Source organism: Botryllus schlosseri, chromosome 11 (genome assembly GCF_051294905.1).
Source record: "Botryllus schlosseri isolate E-star chromosome 11, Bs_hap1, whole genome shotgun sequence".
Lineage (NCBI taxonomy): Eukaryota > Metazoa > Chordata > Ascidiacea > Stolidobranchia > Styelidae > Botryllus > Botryllus schlosseri.
In genome coordinates this window covers 17354748-17373704 of record NC_137246.1, presented here as the reverse complement: position 1 = coordinate 17373704, position 18957 = coordinate 17354748, and the positions used below count along the sequence as shown (strand labels likewise).

The window sequence follows — 18957 nt, the reverse complement described above, 5'->3', positions numbered from 1 at the left end:
TTGGTCCGATCTTATTAGGCTCCAGTCGTGCTGTATAACTCAAGTCTTGAATGCTCTAAGGATTGGCTGAATCAGTTTTATGCTGATGAATTCACTGGTAAGTGTTGTCAAAGTCGTCAATGAGGCCGTAGAAAGAGGTGTAGAGGTAAGCACAGACTATGCTGGATTGCTGGTATGACCAGCAAAAATACAGTACATCTTAGCATGTCCTGAAGAAATCTTGAATCATTACCGGCTGTAACACTACAAATGCTGGAATGTAAAACGAGCTTAAAATGCAATATGCGCTTACAGAACCACCGCCGTTAGTAGACTCCTTTAACAACTGATCAGCAAGCCACTACCGTTGTGATCACTGAAGCATAGCCGATTAGCCAATCGAGAGCCGTGATTTCGTGATTACTAGTCTTGTTGCCGTTCTATGGTCGCTGGTACGCCCACTCGTCGGTAGCTACTTTCAAACGCTTTGCGACAAATCTTAACAACTTTCCTGTGAGCTTATTCCAGGCTCATTGCGGTTTTTTATCAATAATCTATAGAATGAGACATTGATAGCCATCATTCTTGAGATTTTCCAAATTTTGGACAACCCTAATGAACATGAACATACAGTTCCAGTTGCATAATTGACTGCCCCTGAATATTCGATGACACCACTTCTATCAGCCTTACCGGTAAATCTGATAATGAAAACGTATTTGCAATATGCAAGTAACAATATAATGAACCAATTTCATTCATTAACCTTGAAAAATCTGCGCGCCTTGCGCGAAAGTGTTGGCGCCCGAGTTTTCCACAACCATATTATTATAACATCACTTTATATCTGTGAGTGGAATATATGTATAGTATATAGCGATCGCCCCGGATGTTGTGGTAATCATCCAATAAGGGCCCAAGACCATCGTTTTTTCACCTATTTTATTCTTATCTTCAAGGGGGGGTTCTTTTACGTCATCGAATTTTTCGCCCCCCTCAAATATTTTTTCTGGCTACGCCCTTGCCCGTGGGGCTTTGGCAATGATACGGATGATCCGATGTTGAAGTTTTTGCAGTGTGTCAATCGTATTCTTGCAGGCAGCACCCCAACAAAGAATGCCGTATTGTAACTTTGTTGAAGAGTATCAACAGATTTCAGGATTTTACTCCAGTATTTCAAGTCTGAAAATTTTGAAAAAGTGTCCTCTTTTCAGATTCCCAAAATATGGTAACCCTACTCAAGTGGGCCAATAGTTCGATTGAAAGACTTCGGTTCGGTTTACTAGCAATTTTATCAGTTCAACACCACAAAAATTGCGATACAGTGAACAGATGGTAGAGAGAGAGAGATGATATTCTTTTTCGCCAGCACCATGGAGATGCTTTGACGACAGAGATGCGATAAGGTCTTAATTTATAGTAAAGTCATCTAGCCAGCACCCCCATTTTCTCGCCTCCCTGCTTTCCGTGATTGCTGCATGAGCGCCTTGCAGGATAGCCGCAGATACCAGTTTTCGAGTCTTTGGTCTGACCGGGGATCAAAACCACGACCTACCGATCAAGAAGCCGGACGAATCACCATTATCTCGCTCAGTGTCGTTGAAACGACTCGGAGTAGTCTTTGTAACGTGGATGAGGCAGTCAGTCGTTTAAAACCCTTAATTCTGTCTCTCTGCAAACCTTGTAGCATGTTGCATTATTGTTAAAAACGATGAAGCTGATGTCAGCATTATATGGACAAGCAATTCTTAAGAAGATGACCAACATCGGGCACTATGCCTAGTGGGTGCCAGTTTAAGAGACCGGAACCGCAACTATGGTCGTTCGACATCCTCCTATCTGTTCATTGCATCGCATTGTGTCTTATCGCATTGTACATTGTGTTTGTGTTGTTCATATGAAAATATAATCTAACGATTATTATTGATTAATGATTAAACAATATGCATCTCCGTCGCCACTGGCCCACTGCTGGGCTATCAGCTGTGTTGTTTTGTTCCGCATTAGTGACTCGAGTCACGATGTCAGTGACCGATTCTCAGTTGACTTGATATTCGCAGCTCGCGGCTAACCGACGGCAGAGGTGTATAGCGGATACCTTTTGCGAACTATTGTATTCGTATTATACAGCAGTCGAGCCCGTCAAGTGGCGTTTAGCAATGCAGGTCTAACTGATCCGTGTATCGATTCTACTTGATAAGATGGCAGCTATACCACCTTTGATTAAGCTCCTGCGGACTTGTCGTATTCCGTTCTTAGTACTTCACCGTGAATACATGTAAGTATCGTATAATAGTATCGGGCCTGTACTATAAAGCTGTTTCTCAGTTTTAAAAAATTTCATCATGTTACGATCGTGCTGCTTGGATTGTGCTTATTTGCTGACAGAAACTAATCAGGGATGTCTAGATATAGATATCCGTATCCCTGAAACTAATTACCAAAATCTGTGATATACCGGTATCTATTTCACAACGGTTTGAGCCAGTGTAATTGTGACTTCTACTAACTACGCACAAACGATCAATTTCAAAATCTTTTGTTCTCAGATGATCCAAATTCCTGTTGACCAAAAGATTATTAAAGATTACAGATATGAATTGTGTCCCGTTTCTCTCCTATAGGTGGCTTTGGTTGAGCTGAAGTTTTCACTCTCGCTTCATGTAGTGACATATTCATGTGATTGACATTGCTCAATCGGTGTAACTTTCTGTGTGCTAATTTCAGGTCATGCCATGATGAATTACACGAATCAACCTATAATTTATGTAAATAAGTAATGAGCCTTGCTATAAATTGCATCATTATGTGACCAAACCCCAACATGATAACATATCTCATCCAATTCAATGTTGTAAACAAAACCTGATATCAGTTTTTACCACATGTTTTCAGATACCGGTACAGTGTTTTATTCCTCACCTTCCTGTTTTACATGTCATATCATTTGAGTAGAAAGCCGATCAGTATTGTAAAGGTAAGTGCTGAATCGCCACTCTGTTACCTTTCACTGATCTGTGAATGCTATTTTGTCTGACGTAGAACTATGTCGTTCCTGCCCATTTGTTTAATCAACACCTTGATGCCGTGACAGCATTGATATAACCTATAGTGCAGCGGCTCTTAACCAGGGGTCCATGGATCCCTTGGGGTACGAATCACAAATGCAGTGTGAAATTATTCATTATGTAATTATAATGCAAATCAACATATAGTAGCATATTATTGATCGGATTTCTTGAACTCGAGAATTTTCTTCGTGCCTAGCGCTATTTCGTCGCAGGAGAATTGTTGCTTTTGATTTGAGTGCCATCCACTCCAACAAGAAAATAGTAGGCTAATAGTTAAAAAAGAGTTAGAGAATGAGTGTAGCCTTTTTCACAATTATGAGTAAATGTTGGCTTGAGGCTGCTGGGGTGATTTAGTCCAGGGGTGTGAAACCTGCTGGTGCGGGACTATCGCACATCGACTTGTGACGTTTCGCCGGTCCTACGACCAAGTAACTGCATTGTCAAAGAGATTGGCGGCGATAAACATTACGTCCCTAAAACACCAGCTTTTGGCAAAACCTTCAGTAACGTCTCCCGTCCTGGAAGTCCACATAAGTTGTGTGGAAAACCCTATGGGGACCCAGGACCGGTGCCTGACTAAGTGCTGTTTCGATCATCGATAGGAGTTACGAGAATCATTTCATGACAGCTCAAGGGGTATAAGTGCTAAACCTAGTGCTTCTAAATCTCGTATGACTTATCAAATTACACTCTATTCTGGTAATGAGACGTATTATCACATTGAAACCATCTTCTAGATTCCGAAAACGTCTTATTGCCAAGGTTGGATTTCTCTAGTTTGGAAAATTTAGCCTATCTGATGACAGCCATGAAATGATTATATTTGATGATTATATTTTGCAGAAGATTTTCTAGATTAGAACCATACGTATCTTAGAAACACTCAATTATTGTTATACCATTTTTATGGCATCTGTCTCCGTCTCAAAAAATCTTGAATAGTCGATGTTATTTTCAGGGCGAACTGCATCGCAATTGTTCAGTTAATCAAAGTTACAATCTTCACTTCGGTTCCCAACCTGGAAGCGTTCTTTTACACCAACTGCCTGTTATCGATGGTGTGTCTTTAGTTCGATCGGACAATGATACTTGGTGTGACTGGGCACCATTTGGTAGGTTGCATAAGCTTCTTATTGATTAAGAAGTAATTAAAATTGATCTAGTTCTACTGAGTTTGAAGGGGTCCAATATCAACTTGAATTGGAGTGAGAGTTTTGTTTTAATTAATGGTGGGAAGTGGTATGATACCAATTAACAGTGATTATACTTGTTATTATTCTCTAGACTTTGAACAAAGCCAAGGTTAATTGAATAGACCTCTAATACTGTAGTATAGCCTATGGGCGTGAAATGGCTCATGTCTGTATTTGCTTTGTTTACTTTCATGTTTAATCAGAGTACTGACGTTCTTTGATGTTTTATTCTTTTCAATGTATTTTGTTCGATTTAATCCCATTTATCAGGTCAAGTTTGGCAAGCATTGAAATAGTTTTGACTCTAATACCGTCTTTATTCAGATCAACCCAATTACCAAAATCTTTTCGGTGCTTTGGATTATGCGTTTCTGTTTACTTATGCGATATCAATGTTTTTCAGGTGAGTTGAGAAACTCTCTTAGCTTGTCTTTCCATTGCTAAATTTATTTCTTTTTGCAGTGGATATATAGGTGAAAGAATGCCATTGAGGTATTTTCTCGGTTTTGGTATGATAATGTGTGGAATATGTACCTCAATGTTTGGCATGGGCTACTTCTTTGGTATACACAACATGTCGTTTTATGTTGTGGCTCAGGTAAGTTTTGAGAGTGAAAATATAATGCACCGGCATATTAGACGCTCCTCAATTTTGTCACCAAGCTAGACAAAAAGAGGTATGTTAAGTGTAAGACTGTCACTTTATCGGGAATATATTTTTGTGGGACACTGGAATTTCCATGAACTCTTATGCTTGAGAGCTCTGTATTTTCAGTAGTTCACAATCACAATGCTGTCCAGTGTCCACTTGATTGCATATGAACCCCACAGAAAACATTAGCATTAGTTATGATAGCATACCGTTATTCAGGATAAAGGGCTAATACTCAATATTCTAATATAATTTTAATATAGGAATACTGAATGGATAAAGATCAAAACTCCAACTTAGAAAATGCTTTGCTCAAGCCCCCAACCCATACCAGTTTATACACAATCAGCCGATTGTGTCTGTTGTAATTCATGATCCATGCGTTAGAAAGGTCAATTGCTGCCAAAATATTTTATATTTCAATTTGATAACAATTGATAGCCTTTGTTGAATCTCAGTGTTCAGAAATTATGTAGCGTGAAATCACTGATATTCATCACATTTCCGGATCCAGTGCTAGATGTTGATGTCACATGATTTACAGGGTATTGCTACCACCGTTGCTGATTTTATCTATTTACACGGACTTTGACCACGCATATTCCAGACCGCAACACAACCATTTATAGAGCTTGCAAATCAATAATGGTGTTCTCCTAGTTGACTGTTTATGTATTATGTATGGATCATACTACCAGCACCTTGTACTATACGGTACTATATTGACGTCAGACTCACAAGTAGTTATAATATGTGGTGATGAAAACACCAGTATAGCCCTCAATTTATCTCGCACGGGGCGAGGTGAAAATTATCCAAATAGCTACAACTAAAAACCTGAGCATTTTCACACAATTAGCATCAGGGTTATTTTATTGTTCTATCTTCCAATCATGTTCAAGCAGATTTGAAAGTTCCGTTTCTGTTCGATTCCAATTCTGTGGTAGGCGTACTTCAATGTACTGTTTCTGCTGGAATAAAATCTATAGCTTGTCACCGCAGATTTATATTGCCAGTATGAATGAGAACTATCAGTCCTGATCGGCAATGCAATAATGAATTCGGCTATCCACATATCTAATTGCAGAGGTGTGCAGTGACAGAGTACTCCTACTTTCTTGGACTACTGAAGTAGATTTTGGTTACTTGCACTACTTACTCAAGTATTTATGTTTCAGACTACCATATTACTACTTGATGATCAGATTTTTAGGAACAAACTGCTCACCATACCTTGTACACTTTCGAATTTGAAAAGTAAAAAGTAGTTTTGGTGGCATGTGATTGGATCACATTCAAAAGTGAATTTGTCATGAGCATGTTGTGAAATTACCCCTGTATCATGAGCGAGTATATCATGTTATTTATCATTTTTGTATAGGTAATATTTTCAATGATTGTTACTAATTGAACGTTCAATTGTACTACTACATTATAGATATTGAATGGAGCGTTTCAGACCACAGGCTGGCCCGGTGTCGTTTCCGCCGTAGGTAAATGGTTCGGTAAAGGAAGGTACGATTATGACAAGGAGTACACATTATCGTCGACATATTGACGGAGAAATATTCGATGTTGCAGGAGAGGGTTGATCATGGGCATTTGGAATTCTCACACATCGTTCGGGAATATCTTAGGCTCTGTAATTGCCTCTAAATATGTGCAGACTGCTTGGGGATGGTCTTTCGTTGTGCCTGGTATCATCATCGGGTCCATGGGAATACTGTGCCTTCTAGCACTTGTCGAAGGTAATTAGATCATTCTTAATGACATGCCTTTTCTCACGATAGCGATTTCTTCCAGAACCTGCGGATGTGGGTTGTCAGCACCCTGTTCATGATATGCCTGCACCTACAAGATATGAACCGATACCTACGCACGATGAGGTAGGCCTATGTTTGTTTTATTTCCGCTCTTCTGTTGGAGTGAGCTGAAAATTCAGCCCATTTAGCAAACAATCCCCTTCATCATCAGGTTTCAGTGTATGCCATTCTTAATCTTTACTCCAGCCGATAAGTGAAATCTATTGACAAATTGGTTTCTTTAGGGCATCTCAGCTTGTAAATCTGGAAATTTGATGCCACTTGGTAGTTACTATTTCACCCGTTTGAACTTTGTAGCTTCCATGCACTCGGCGGATGATAGTAAACTGATTGCATGTTGCATTGCGCCGCAACGTCATAGCCAATGTAGCAATGTTCAGAAATTGCTATTCTGGCATTTCGACTTGTCATTCATGATGTGCTTGTGGCATCTGCCGTGGAATGAGTCTGTCACATTAGTGATTATGGTTACATGATGTAATTACATGATGTAATTTCCTAACTGTGTTCTTTACGTACTTGGTTTTTAAATGTATCGGAGAAGAATTACATGCAATTACATGCAAAATATGGGTATTCGCCTGTACAATATGGCCAATCGCATGCGCAATATGAGCAATGAGCATACACAATATAGCCTAGCCAGTCGCATGCTCAATATGAATAGTCCAGAGTTTGGAAAAAGCTATATCTGTTTCTTCATTTCGAAGTCATTTCCTTGTGAAATATAGATTTTATTAATTTAACGTCTTTGTAAGTTCATGTCCACACCCTATTTTGTACATAATGAGTTATGTACAAAATAGGGTGTGGACATGAACTTACAAAGACGTTAAATTAATACAATCTATATTTCACAAGGAAATGACTTCGAAATGAAGAAACAGATATATATATAGCTTTTTCCAAACTCTGGACTATTCATATTGAGTATGCGACTGGCTAGGCTATATTGTGTATGCTCATTTTATAAATACTTTAGTCTCCTTTTGGTCATTGCAAACTCCAATTCTTGATCCCTGATTTGATATTTTTTCTTCACTCACATTTGAAAATCAAAGTCTTTATCGCACATCCCAATTTTTTTTACTAACATCAAGGTTGAGATTTTTTATATGTCTCATCAAGCCTAGTATAAACCACAAAAGTATGCAAAAAAGGCACTATGAAATAGAATTGGTAGGCCCAAGGTATTGTGTTTGCAGAATAATACAAGCGATTAATCGAAGAAGAAGTCTTTCAGCACTCACATCAACGCCATTCCTAATTTTATTAACTTCCCTTCAATTGACTGATAGCAAGTAGTTGCGTTGGTATGAGTCGAAATGTCGTGTAGTTTGAGTAGACATGTTATCAACCTCGTCATATTGCTGATTCCTAGTAGCCTATGTACCAAGCTTTGTTCATGGTGAGACTGGTAACAAATTCAAATGTGAATGTTTGTAAAAATCACTTTCGTAAACGAAGATAAGTGAAATCTATTGACAAATTAGTTTCTTTAGGGCATCTCAGCTTGTATGTAAATCTGGAAATTAGATGCCGTTGGGTAGTTACTATTTCACCCGTTTGAACTTTGTAGCTTCCATGCACTCGGCGAATGATGGTAAACTGCTTGCACGTTGGTTGCATTGCTCTGCAACGTCATAGCCAATGTAGCAATATTCAGAAATTGCTATTCTGGCATTTCGACTTTTCGTTCATGATGTGCTCGTGGCGTTTGCCGTGAAACGAGTCTGTCACATTAATGATTATGATTGCATGATGTAATTTCCTTCACTGGTTTCTTTATGTACTTGGTTTTTAAATGTATCGAGAGAAGAAATTTCTAAAAGGGATTTCCCTGATTTAGTCTCCAGGGTAGGTGCAATTACATGCAAAATATGTGCATTCGCCTGTACAATATGGCCAATCGCATGTGCAATATGAGCATACACAATATAGCCTAGCCTAGTATATACCACAAAAGTCTGCAAAAAAGTCACCATAAAATAAAATTGGTAGGCCCAAGGTATTGTGTATGCAGAATATTGCGAGTGATTAATCAAAGAAGCAGTCTTTCAGCACTCACATCAACACCATTCCTAATATCAAGTAGTTGCGCTCAAAATACATTGGATTTTGAATTATGATTAAAACAGAGTTGGTATGAAAAGTCGAAATGTGATGTAGTTTGAGTAGTCATGGTATCAACCTGACCATATCGCTCATTCCTAGTAGCCTACGTACTAAGCGTTGTTTCTGGTGAGACTGATAACAAATCTATATGTGAATGTTAGTAAACAGTGCTTTTGTAAGCAAAGAAAGTCACCAGCCCGTAGCTCTTACCCGCATTAGTGATAGATGCCTTTCATGATATTGATTGCGGTAGTTGTTAAGATTCAACACTGAATTATCTCGAAATACGGCTTGTAATATGCGAGTTCTTCCTCATTCACAGGAGGAACGCATTGGAAAAACTGTAATAAACGATGGGCAGTCTGGAAAGCTGTCACAGAAAACGCCCATTATTGCAGTTGATGATGTAAATGACAACGTGACAGCAACAGAGCATAGCAGACCGATCGGAGTGATAACTGCTTTTTGTATACCGGTAAAATCGTATATTGCCTTTATGATCACACGCCTACTGACATTAATCTTCATTTAGGGCGTGATCGAGTTTTCGTTGGCTCTGTTCTTCGCCAAACTGGTCAGCTACACGTTTCTATTCTGGCTGCCACTCTACATCAAAGCAAGCTGTGAGATAAATCATTTATGTTGTCGTCAATTCAAATTACCGCCGTTAAAATTTGAACTGACCTGTCTCAATGTCGGTTTTGCAACCAAACCAAGATCTATTACTATTCTTGTTTGACTTGAATCTGATAATTAGGTTACCAAGATCAACCTGAAACTGTGCTTGATTTTTCAAAACAGGTGTACTCATAAGTCATTGAGTCCACCGACGCTCCATTGATGTGCCGATAGGCAGTGATGTAGCTGCTGCTTGGATAGATCTGGTCTGGAATACTCTCAAGTTGACTATGGTTCGAACAACTGACCTAAATGTATATATAGTACTGAAATTTTCCAAGTTTATGATCATTTAGCGTTATTTACCTTTATGTTGTATATAAGCTCTTTTGTCAAACCCGATGGTCACATGCCAGATTCCAAGGGTGTTCGTTCAGAAGCATAACAGTCGGGTTCTATTTCAATTCTAGATGAAATACAGCTCAAAAATTACGGGAATTTAGTCAGTAACCCGGCCACAGTCTTGAATTCAATTTTCAAAGTTGAATTCTTCTAAAGGCAAAGTAGTAATGAATCTGAGGCGGAATTTCGATTTGAGTATCAAATTATATTGACTTCATGCAATGTTCTTACTATAAATTTATCAATATTGAATTATCGATTACAGCTAGCCTCAGCGTAACAGAATCCGGCCTAATGAGTACTTTGTTCGACATTGGTGGTATCTTGGGTGGGATTTCGGCTGGTTTGTTCTCGGATATTACAGGCCAGCGTGCCTCGACTTGCGGGATCATGCTGGTTTTCGGAGCGATCATGGTATTGACGCCTTTCGCCGTTTTCAAATTTCAGATTAATCCTCTATTTGCACGTTTCAGATGTATTTGTATAATGCATTTGGTGCTGTGAGTCACACCTTGAGCATTATATTGCTATTGGTAACCGGCGCTTTTGTCAATGGACCGTATGCTCTTATTACGACTGCCGTCTCCGCCGACTTGGGTACCCACTCAGGTATCATTTTCATGACTGCTCTGATTTTACAGTATCATGATCCATATTTGCAAAACTATGAAATCGAAAATTAAACACCAGCCACGTGAATTTATCATGAAAGTGGAGCGCTGCTTGAAAAGTACATGGGGATAATGTTTTACGCCATTTCTTCTATCGTATGTGAACTTTGGGCTTCGTGACTGCTTGTGTTTCATTTTATGTCCGTAATATGATAAATGCAACTTGCAAGAATGGCGATGCCATGACCATTTCGAATAATTAGTATTCTTTTCATTCAAGTTCTTCAAGGAAACGCGAAAGCTATCTCGACTGTTACTGCTATTATTGATGGCACTGGATCGATTGGTAAGCGAGAGATTATTATCCTTTTCATCGTCTAGTACAGTGACTTGTCACTGACATCAGTCAGGTAGAAACAGTGGCATCATAAGGCATTCGATTCCAATGGCTTGCAAGAAGAAATGAATGATGCCAAGTTGCCCATAATATGCAGCTATAAACAATGCATGCGCAATGACATGTTACCAGTTGAATCATGAGTCTATGACAGATCATTAAAGGTGCTGAGATGAAGTACCATTGAAAAGTAACAGACAGTAAATTACGGAGATAGCACTTGGTGTCTGTGATCGTTTGACTTGTAAATGTAAGTATAAGTCCTGCACTAGCGAAATCGCGACCAGAGGCGGTCAGTAACGAAGTACTTCTACTTTTTCGAAGTGCTCGACTAGTTTTCCACTGCTTCTGGTACTTACCCGAATTTTAGGTACTTCGTCATTTTTTGTGATCTACCTACTTTACACTATTTTCAGTTTGTCAAGTAGAAGTAGTGTAATCCTCCAATCAGAAAGATAGCCTGAGGAATTTGCTCTGTTTTCACGGAGCACCGACATTGTATTTTCAAAAAAGTCCATTGGAGCCCAGATTTTTCGTCGCGCATCTCGCACATTAGATAATGGAGAGACAAATATTATTATTTACGAAAGTATCGGTGAATATAATTTAGGTAGCGGGTTGCGCGGTTCCGTTCTCACCGCATTTTCGACCGTATGAAATCACAGTAAATATGACCCGTCATAACTAGAGCCCAACCGATATTGGATTTTCGGGCCGATACCGATAAAGCCGATATCTAGCATCTTCACCGATAACACCGATATTTTCGTCCGATATTCAAATAAAGGGGAATCTACCTCAAAAGGTGCATTTTCAAAACTTCAGAGCATTTATTTCAACAGCTTTACAGCCATTGTCCTACTTGAACATGAAATATACTAAACAGGATGCATCTGGGCACTTTGAAAGTGTAAGCTATATGATATATAGCAATATTCCCAGTCTAGCGGTCAAGAATTTTAGTTCACCGACTTCCTACCATCATGTTGTGACGTCACGAAAATAGCCGATACCGATAATTCTCCAATGGCCGATACGGATAATTCTTTCAAAGTGTAATATCGGCGAACCGATAATCGGCCGGGCTCTAGTCATAACGTCTGAAACAACCATTTTGCAAACTAGCAATTACCTGTCATATCGTAATATAGCAGCCCATGACGTGTCCTAATCTGGAAAAGTGGACTCTGACTTGAAATGTATTTTCCGCTTTTTAGAAGTAGTATTTGTATTTTTCTCTCAATTCGCAGTATCATACTTTGAGTCCTAATTAGTTTCAGTTCTTTGTCTGGAGAGCATACGAAGTAGAAAAGCAAGTGTTGTGTAGTATTGCCTATATTTTAAATATACACTATATGGCATTTTTACCATCCGCCATATTTTTTAATAACGTATACCGTTAACACCGTATCCGATACAACTTCTCCGTATTGCACTTTGACTAAACTACGACCCATGAAATATGGAAGAGGACGCCATGATATTTTCAAAAACGGGATGTTCGAGCAAACAAAGGATCAGTATCGCATATCCATATCAATACTATCATTTGCATCCCGTGATGCGGAAGAATGCTTATTCTGTCAAAAATTGATACCCCCTGGGCTGCATCAATTTGAATCAACCTCTCTACACTTTCCGCATAGCTAAATTTGCAGCTTTTGACGGTCCATACAAATGAATTAATACCGTTTTCACAACTACTTACTTACTGGAGTAGATTTAAAGTCAGTCAGTTATACTTCTACTTCAAGTAGGCTTAGGTTGCATTTAAAAGTACTACTTCTACTTGAGTAGCTTTCTTGAGTACTTTGGCCACCTCTGCCAACAACTTTCTGAAGCATCGCTTCTGAAATGAGTTCAACCACCGTACTGTCATTCTCATGCTAGGTGCTGCTTTTGGACCTCTATTGACTGGACTGATAGCACCCCAAGGAAAGGGTTGGAACAATGTATTCTACATGCTAATTGCCTCCAACATAGCATCACTTGCTGTAAGTTATGTTTTATTCATTGAAGAATTATTTTTTCCCTAATGACTAGTCATTTCAGCTCTTGTCGCGTCTGATTTTCAAAGAAGTGAGACTGTCGCTCTTCCTGAGAAGGTCTTCTCAAGGTTCATGATATGAAGTTGTGCCTCGAGGACATTTCGAAATTGGACTGTTTGTCAGTGCAATATTTTAATGTGTTTTTCCCGCTGCTTAGTCTGCGGTACCGCGCCTTTTACTTTTACGTTGCCATGTTTTATCTCTTTTTAGTTGCGATTTTTATGAAGATTTGATTCATGGTGTCTTCCGAGTTTTTACCGGGAGATCAATTGGCATCATTGCATCTTAGTTACTGGAAATGTGGTCCCAATTTTTGTTATCGCTATAGTAAACCGGGGAAGATGGAAATAGTGACATCAGTCCTGTGTATTATATGACGCTTATTCTTTATCCCCAGCCATTGATTTTCCCTAATGTGGCCGTTTTTCATGCTACCAAAAGTACGTACTTATTACTTGGGAGCGGTACCATTATTTAATGCTTTTTAGATGAAGTGTGTATTCTTGTAGAAATAATTGCCTCTTTGGCACTTGAAACATTTCTGGAGTGTGATTTGTATGATCAGGTGTGAAGAGTCATCTGATACATGCAAGTCGTTTCGTGCACATGTGTGCGGATCAGAAATTACTTGCTCACGACCTGTGGGATTACCTAGGCAGGCAAAGGGGCATTTGTGATCGTTCTTCAGCGGCCGGAACCAGGAGGGGACTCTTAATTAGTACAGTAGTGGTTTCTCCGCTGATGAAACTAACCATGCCTTCAGCAGTCGCAGTTTTTTCAAGTCCCATCTATATTCTAGCAGCTGCAAAAACTTTTTGAAACATTGGCGCAGGCCAAATGTCAGCAGGAAATTTTGATGCATTCACCTACTTTATTTACACTACTAGCCCAACATCTGATACATGTGGGGCAATTCTACAACACTAATCGTGCTAACCCTGCACCTGATCACACTGCGTAACATGAGCTATTCAAATCTTCGTTTTATGGCACATAAGCAGTTATATCAGTGGTTCCCAACGTGGGCGATATCGCCCCTGAGGGGGCGATTTGACAATCTAGGGAGGCGACAGGGGGGGCAAAAATGGACAAAGGGGGCGATGACGCGTCAAAATGGCTGACCTTTTTTTTTTAGTCAACCCACAGAAATTTAGTTACAAAAGTGTGTTAAATTAGATATCAAGCTGAAAATTTGACCTTTTTTTTTTAGTCAACCCGCCGGTGATTACAGTTTGCATGCCAAATTTTCGGTACACAAAATTTTGGGGGCGATGGGTCAAAAAAGGTTGGGAAACACTGAGTTATATCAAGGTACCTCATCCAACTTGACCACCTCAACTGGCTCATTTTCTGTACGTTCATTGGGAATAACGTACAAACTGAACATGAACATGCCGAACCCTAGCTCGCACATTAACCTGCCTCACGTAAGGAAACATTAATATAACACAGCAGATTACTAAAATTGCAATCACATTCACAAAGAAGGCATGGTAAAGCCATTAGTTTTAGACAAGCGTACAAAGAATGTAGTAGAAGCAGTGCTTTGGCTCATCGCAGGCTTCATCGAATATTGTTGCTAAATCAGCGAGGAGCATCATACATCGCAGTGGTGAGAGTAAACAGTCCTCCAAAACCGTACCACTGTTCAGTGTCATTGGAACTATGTATAGGCCCGCGCCTATCAATCGGTCTCCATCTTCGAAATATAATCATCGAGCTGTTTATCCAAGTCCTCAGCTGACACATTCTCTTTCACTTGTCTGCCTCTACCGCGGCCCCGACCCCGAGATCCACGGCCTCTACCCCCTCTGGAGTAACCTGAGAAAGAAAATCGATCACTCGTTAAGGAGAGGTTTTAGAGATTAGATCAAAATATACTCTCACCTTGATTCCTCTGGCCTATTCGACCATCAAGGCTATTACCCGTTCTTTGAGTGGAGTCACCGTCATCAACGAGAGTGATCGCCATGGCTCTCCCATCCAAAGGAACACCATTATACTGTTTCATTGCCTAGCACGGAATTTCTCATAGTCAAATAATTGGAACATCTTAACTATGAATGGTAACGTACTTTGATCGCATCGACTCGACGCTCAAACACGACATCGGCAGAGCCAAGTGACCGGCCGGATTTATCATAATGGACAGCAGCTTTTCTCATTGCTCCAAACTCAGAGAAGAGCTCGTTGATGTCTTGATCAGACACCCCGAATTCGAGGTTCCCGACAAGCAGTCTGCCAACGCCGGTGGCATTGCCCCTGAAATCGAAAAGATGTTATAACAAAAGACCAGAAATTCATATTAAAATAACATAGGTTTACCATGGTACAAAGCATTGATTACATACTTTGTTAGTTACTGATACAAAAATATGCACCCTACAACCGTACCATGGAATCGCTGTCCTGTGCTCACACTATGCTTTATTTTTCAATCATTTTTTATTAAATTACCGTGCTTTATTTTTTAATCATTTTTTATTAAATTACCGTAACTTGGAAAATCATCGCTGCTCACCTGATATATCAGGCAAAAAGGCCAGCGATACCAATCAGGCGCGTACCAGTAACAGGAAAATTGTGGGATAGGGTAAACGCTGATTGATACACTGTATTCAGGATATCACTACAAGTACACCATGGATTCATTAAAGAAAGCACCAACATATTATAGGCAATTAAACATGGATGAGTTCAGATCTATATACAAACCTTGCACCACGTCTGATTGGACCGGCGCCTCCACTGTACATGTCATGATCCCACTTGTCCTCTGGTACTTTGTCAGACCTCGTGTATGGAGTAGGTCGTCCCCCTCCACGTCCTCTTGATCGTCCACCATCACGACGGCCTCCTATCAATCAAAACACCAAATGGTAATATTTTAAAGCATTTTCTACTAGCACTCCAGGCAACTTACCTCTGCCCCTGAATCTTCCACCTGATCCGCGACCCCCTCTTCCTCGTCCACCTTTCTTGTCCTTGCCTTGCTTGATGATGTCATCCAACGAGAGGTCTAGTTTGTCTCCCATCTTTTTTTCAAATGGATCAACGAAAATTTCCTAATGTATTGAAGCTGGTGGCAGAGTGCCCAAGATTATGAAAATACTAAGAAACAATTGCGGGGATGACGCCCATGACTTGTTGGTTCTGATGATCGGTGACAAGACTACAGCCAGCAATTTCCAACCATACCGTGTGCATTGAACAGCTGCTGAAGCATGTCACATCCAAAAGAATTCTGAGAAGGTACGGAACCGATACCGTATTCGAACGGCATATCAAATTGACATTCCGCAGACAACCATTGCATGGAGCCGGCAGGCGTCAGAAACCATACAGAAACAGCAACTCCTCAGAAAACTCAGTCCAGATTCAATACAATCGATTTACACACTGGTCACATGATCGGAGTCAAGTGACCTTCGCGGCTTAGTGACTTGAATTAGCACAAAGCCAATGCCTGATATTGTTCATGAAATAGTAATTCTGAAATAATTCCACTTGAATTCCGTAATAGATACATTGCCAACAAAGCTATTACGGAATCTTTTCCTGGTTCATTCATCCAAGATGGCTGAACGCGTATCGCCTATCAATCCCGTGATCGTCGTCTTTTCAATCCAGCCAGTAACGTACCTCAAAGTGGATATCGTTTTCTAAACTCCACGAGTTGAAACACAGAAACAACACCCTAACCGCAGCAGTATCGTGACAAACGCCAAGTACAATCGGGCACGATCAAATTGTATCTCGCCATTCCACCAGCGTTATCTTCGCGTCGGAAAACGACAATCAAAAATCAACCGCAGCGTGCACACGTCACTGTTAACCTCGTGCCAGCCGTCACTGATCATCCGCTGTGATTGGCTAGCTCTGTCGAAGCAGGTCACAAATTACCAGGGATATCCCTGCAAATTACACACACAATGCCAATGATAAGTGGCATTCTTTTACTATAGTATTTATACTTTTTGAGCAAAAAACGGTCAAGTATATTAGTATACTGTCGGTGGTGGTAAATTTGCAATTTTTTGTACTGACATTAAGGTTACAAAAGGAATAAATTCTCTCGCGAAACCAGAATGTGTACTCTTCTTTGTTGACTAACGATTTAGGCCACCTCATCATCATCATCATTGGTTTATTAGCAATTTTATCAGTTCAATACACCACAAAAAATGCGATACAACGAAAAGAAAGGAAGATGTCGAAGCGACTAGGAGTTGTCTATGGAATCGGACACCCACCTTGGCCTAGGCGATGTAAAGAGGAGGCATGCACACTGAATGAAAGTAAAGAAGATTGTATAGAAAAAGGAAGCGACAAGAAATAGGGCGGCATGTCATGGTAAGCGAGATCGATAGGTCAGTCGTGGTCCGGTAATCTTGAGGATGGACTGTATCTATTTAGTAGTAATTGCTTGTATTTCGACTTGAATGTGGACAATGGACATGTGGACCTACGAATTTGATTTGAAAAATAGCTGCGGTTGCCTGAAATTTTTTACATGACATAAAAAAAATTATCTGGATCATGTGACTTTTTCGGAACTTTACTTCATGGTCCTAAAAAATTATCTCGCGGATCCCAGTTTGAAAACCACTGCTCTATACCTTCACGTTCTGATAATCTCTAAACATTTTCCACATATTCGAACCGACTAGGTCAAGGCCGAATCATATAGTGATTATATAGTTACTATAGCCTAGGCTTACCATACGTCCTCTTTTAAGAGGATTTGTCCTCTTTTTTGACTTTTTTGAAAGTGTCCTCGGAGGACGCCCTTTTGTCCTCTTTTTTGAGATTTTGTCCTCTTTTTTGAAAATTGAGGTCAGATATAGAGGAAATTGCGAGTGATATGCCGCAAAATAGCGCAGAAGTGAAGCTCCGGCGGGTAATTCGGATGAAAAGCGGCGATTTCAGCTCTGAGCGAAATGAAGACCTTTTTTTTTTTTTTTTTTTTTAGTCATCCACCAAGCAATGTGGAGTGAAAAACGTGTTTTTGAGCTCTGAGCGGAAGTGATGACCTTTTTTTTTTTTTTTAGTCAACCGACCGCAAAGTGGGAAAAATTCACCTGTTTTTGGGAATTCTACTCCGGTTTTGTATCTTGCAAATTTCTGAAAAAGTGTCCTCTTTTTGCATATTCAAAATATGGTAAGCCTACTATAGCCTAACTACTCTAATCGTATCCACAAGCAACAAATATTTAAGATTTTGAATGCGAGTAGCGAATTCTCGTCATTATTCCTGAATATACTTTCGAAAGAACGGCAACAACGGATGAGTGGTGTAGCCAGCACAGGGCAAAATGCATCAAAAATTATGCCCTTCAATTGTCAATTTGGGTGTTATAGCGTCTTCGATGTTCACTATGTCCTAATGAATCTGCATAACGACACTTCGTTGCTAAAAAAATTCACTCCTCCCGCAACTTTTACCCTTCTTCTGACTACCCTGAACTTGGAGTTGGAGTGTCTCTCGAGCATGTAAATAACTCACTAAAATAAAATTGAGCATAATTTCGTCGAAGTGGTAGTAAACCGCCTTAATTGACGCACCTATAATATTGATCTTTAGCTGAAATGATGAGTCCAGTAGGCCTACCCACTATTTATGCATTGTACGTTGAGCGCTTTTCGGTGTCTGCTTTCATTACGTGTTATCATCCCACGTGTGCGCTTTTCTCTTGACTTTGTCTGTCTGTCTTTCGCTTTCTTTCTATTCATCTGTCCTCGTTAATTTGGCTTCCGCTTCCCGCAACAAACACCAAAGACTAGTCTACATATAGGCTACACATACTAGTCCATACCCGCTGAGCAGTACTATGATAATTTTGGAGAGTCGTATTTTGAGGTAGGCTATAGCCAGGGATATCTAGACTAGATATCCCTGGGTATAGCGCGGCGTTTGACTGCGCTAATCAAATATTCTCTTTTTTTAAATTAGCACGCTACGCCGCTAGGGGTTCCGGGGCCCAAAACTAGAGTTCATGAAAAGTTATTACCTCCACTGACTGCCAACAAATCGTTTCAATCCCCAGC

General features: G+C 40.0%; 2 protein-coding genes across 2 annotated transcripts; one reads left to right on the top strand and one right to left on the bottom strand.

Annotated features, from left to right (window-relative positions):
- Nucleotides 1-2025: 2025 nt before the first annotated feature.
- LOC145449800 (glucose-6-phosphate exchanger SLC37A2-like) lies at nucleotides 2026-13447 on the top strand. The gene is made up of 15 exons (XM_080328230.1): nucleotides 2026-2257; nucleotides 2875-2956; nucleotides 4009-4162; nucleotides 4568-4646; nucleotides 4706-4841; nucleotides 6334-6410; nucleotides 6477-6643; nucleotides 6699-6781; nucleotides 9156-9308; nucleotides 9366-9456; nucleotides 10119-10267; nucleotides 10327-10462; nucleotides 10745-10810; nucleotides 12752-12855; nucleotides 12914-13447. Exons 1-15 carry the CDS (start codon nucleotides 2181-2183, stop codon nucleotides 12983-12985), a joined length of 1626 nt encoding a protein of 541 aa, XP_080184356.1. The 5' UTR covers nucleotides 2026-2180; the 3' UTR covers nucleotides 12986-13447.
- A 918-nt stretch (nucleotides 13448-14365) lies between these two features.
- Nucleotides 14366-16704, bottom strand: LOC145449801 (THO complex subunit 4-like). The gene is made up of 5 exons (XM_080328231.1): nucleotides 15833-16704; nucleotides 15625-15766; nucleotides 14985-15171; nucleotides 14797-14923; nucleotides 14366-14730 (listed from the first exon to the last, which is right to left on the bottom strand). Exons 1-5 carry the CDS (start codon nucleotides 15942-15944, stop codon nucleotides 14594-14596), a joined length of 705 nt encoding a protein of 234 aa, XP_080184357.1. The 5' UTR covers nucleotides 15945-16704; the 3' UTR covers nucleotides 14366-14593.
- Nucleotides 16705-18957: the final 2253 nt, after the last annotated feature.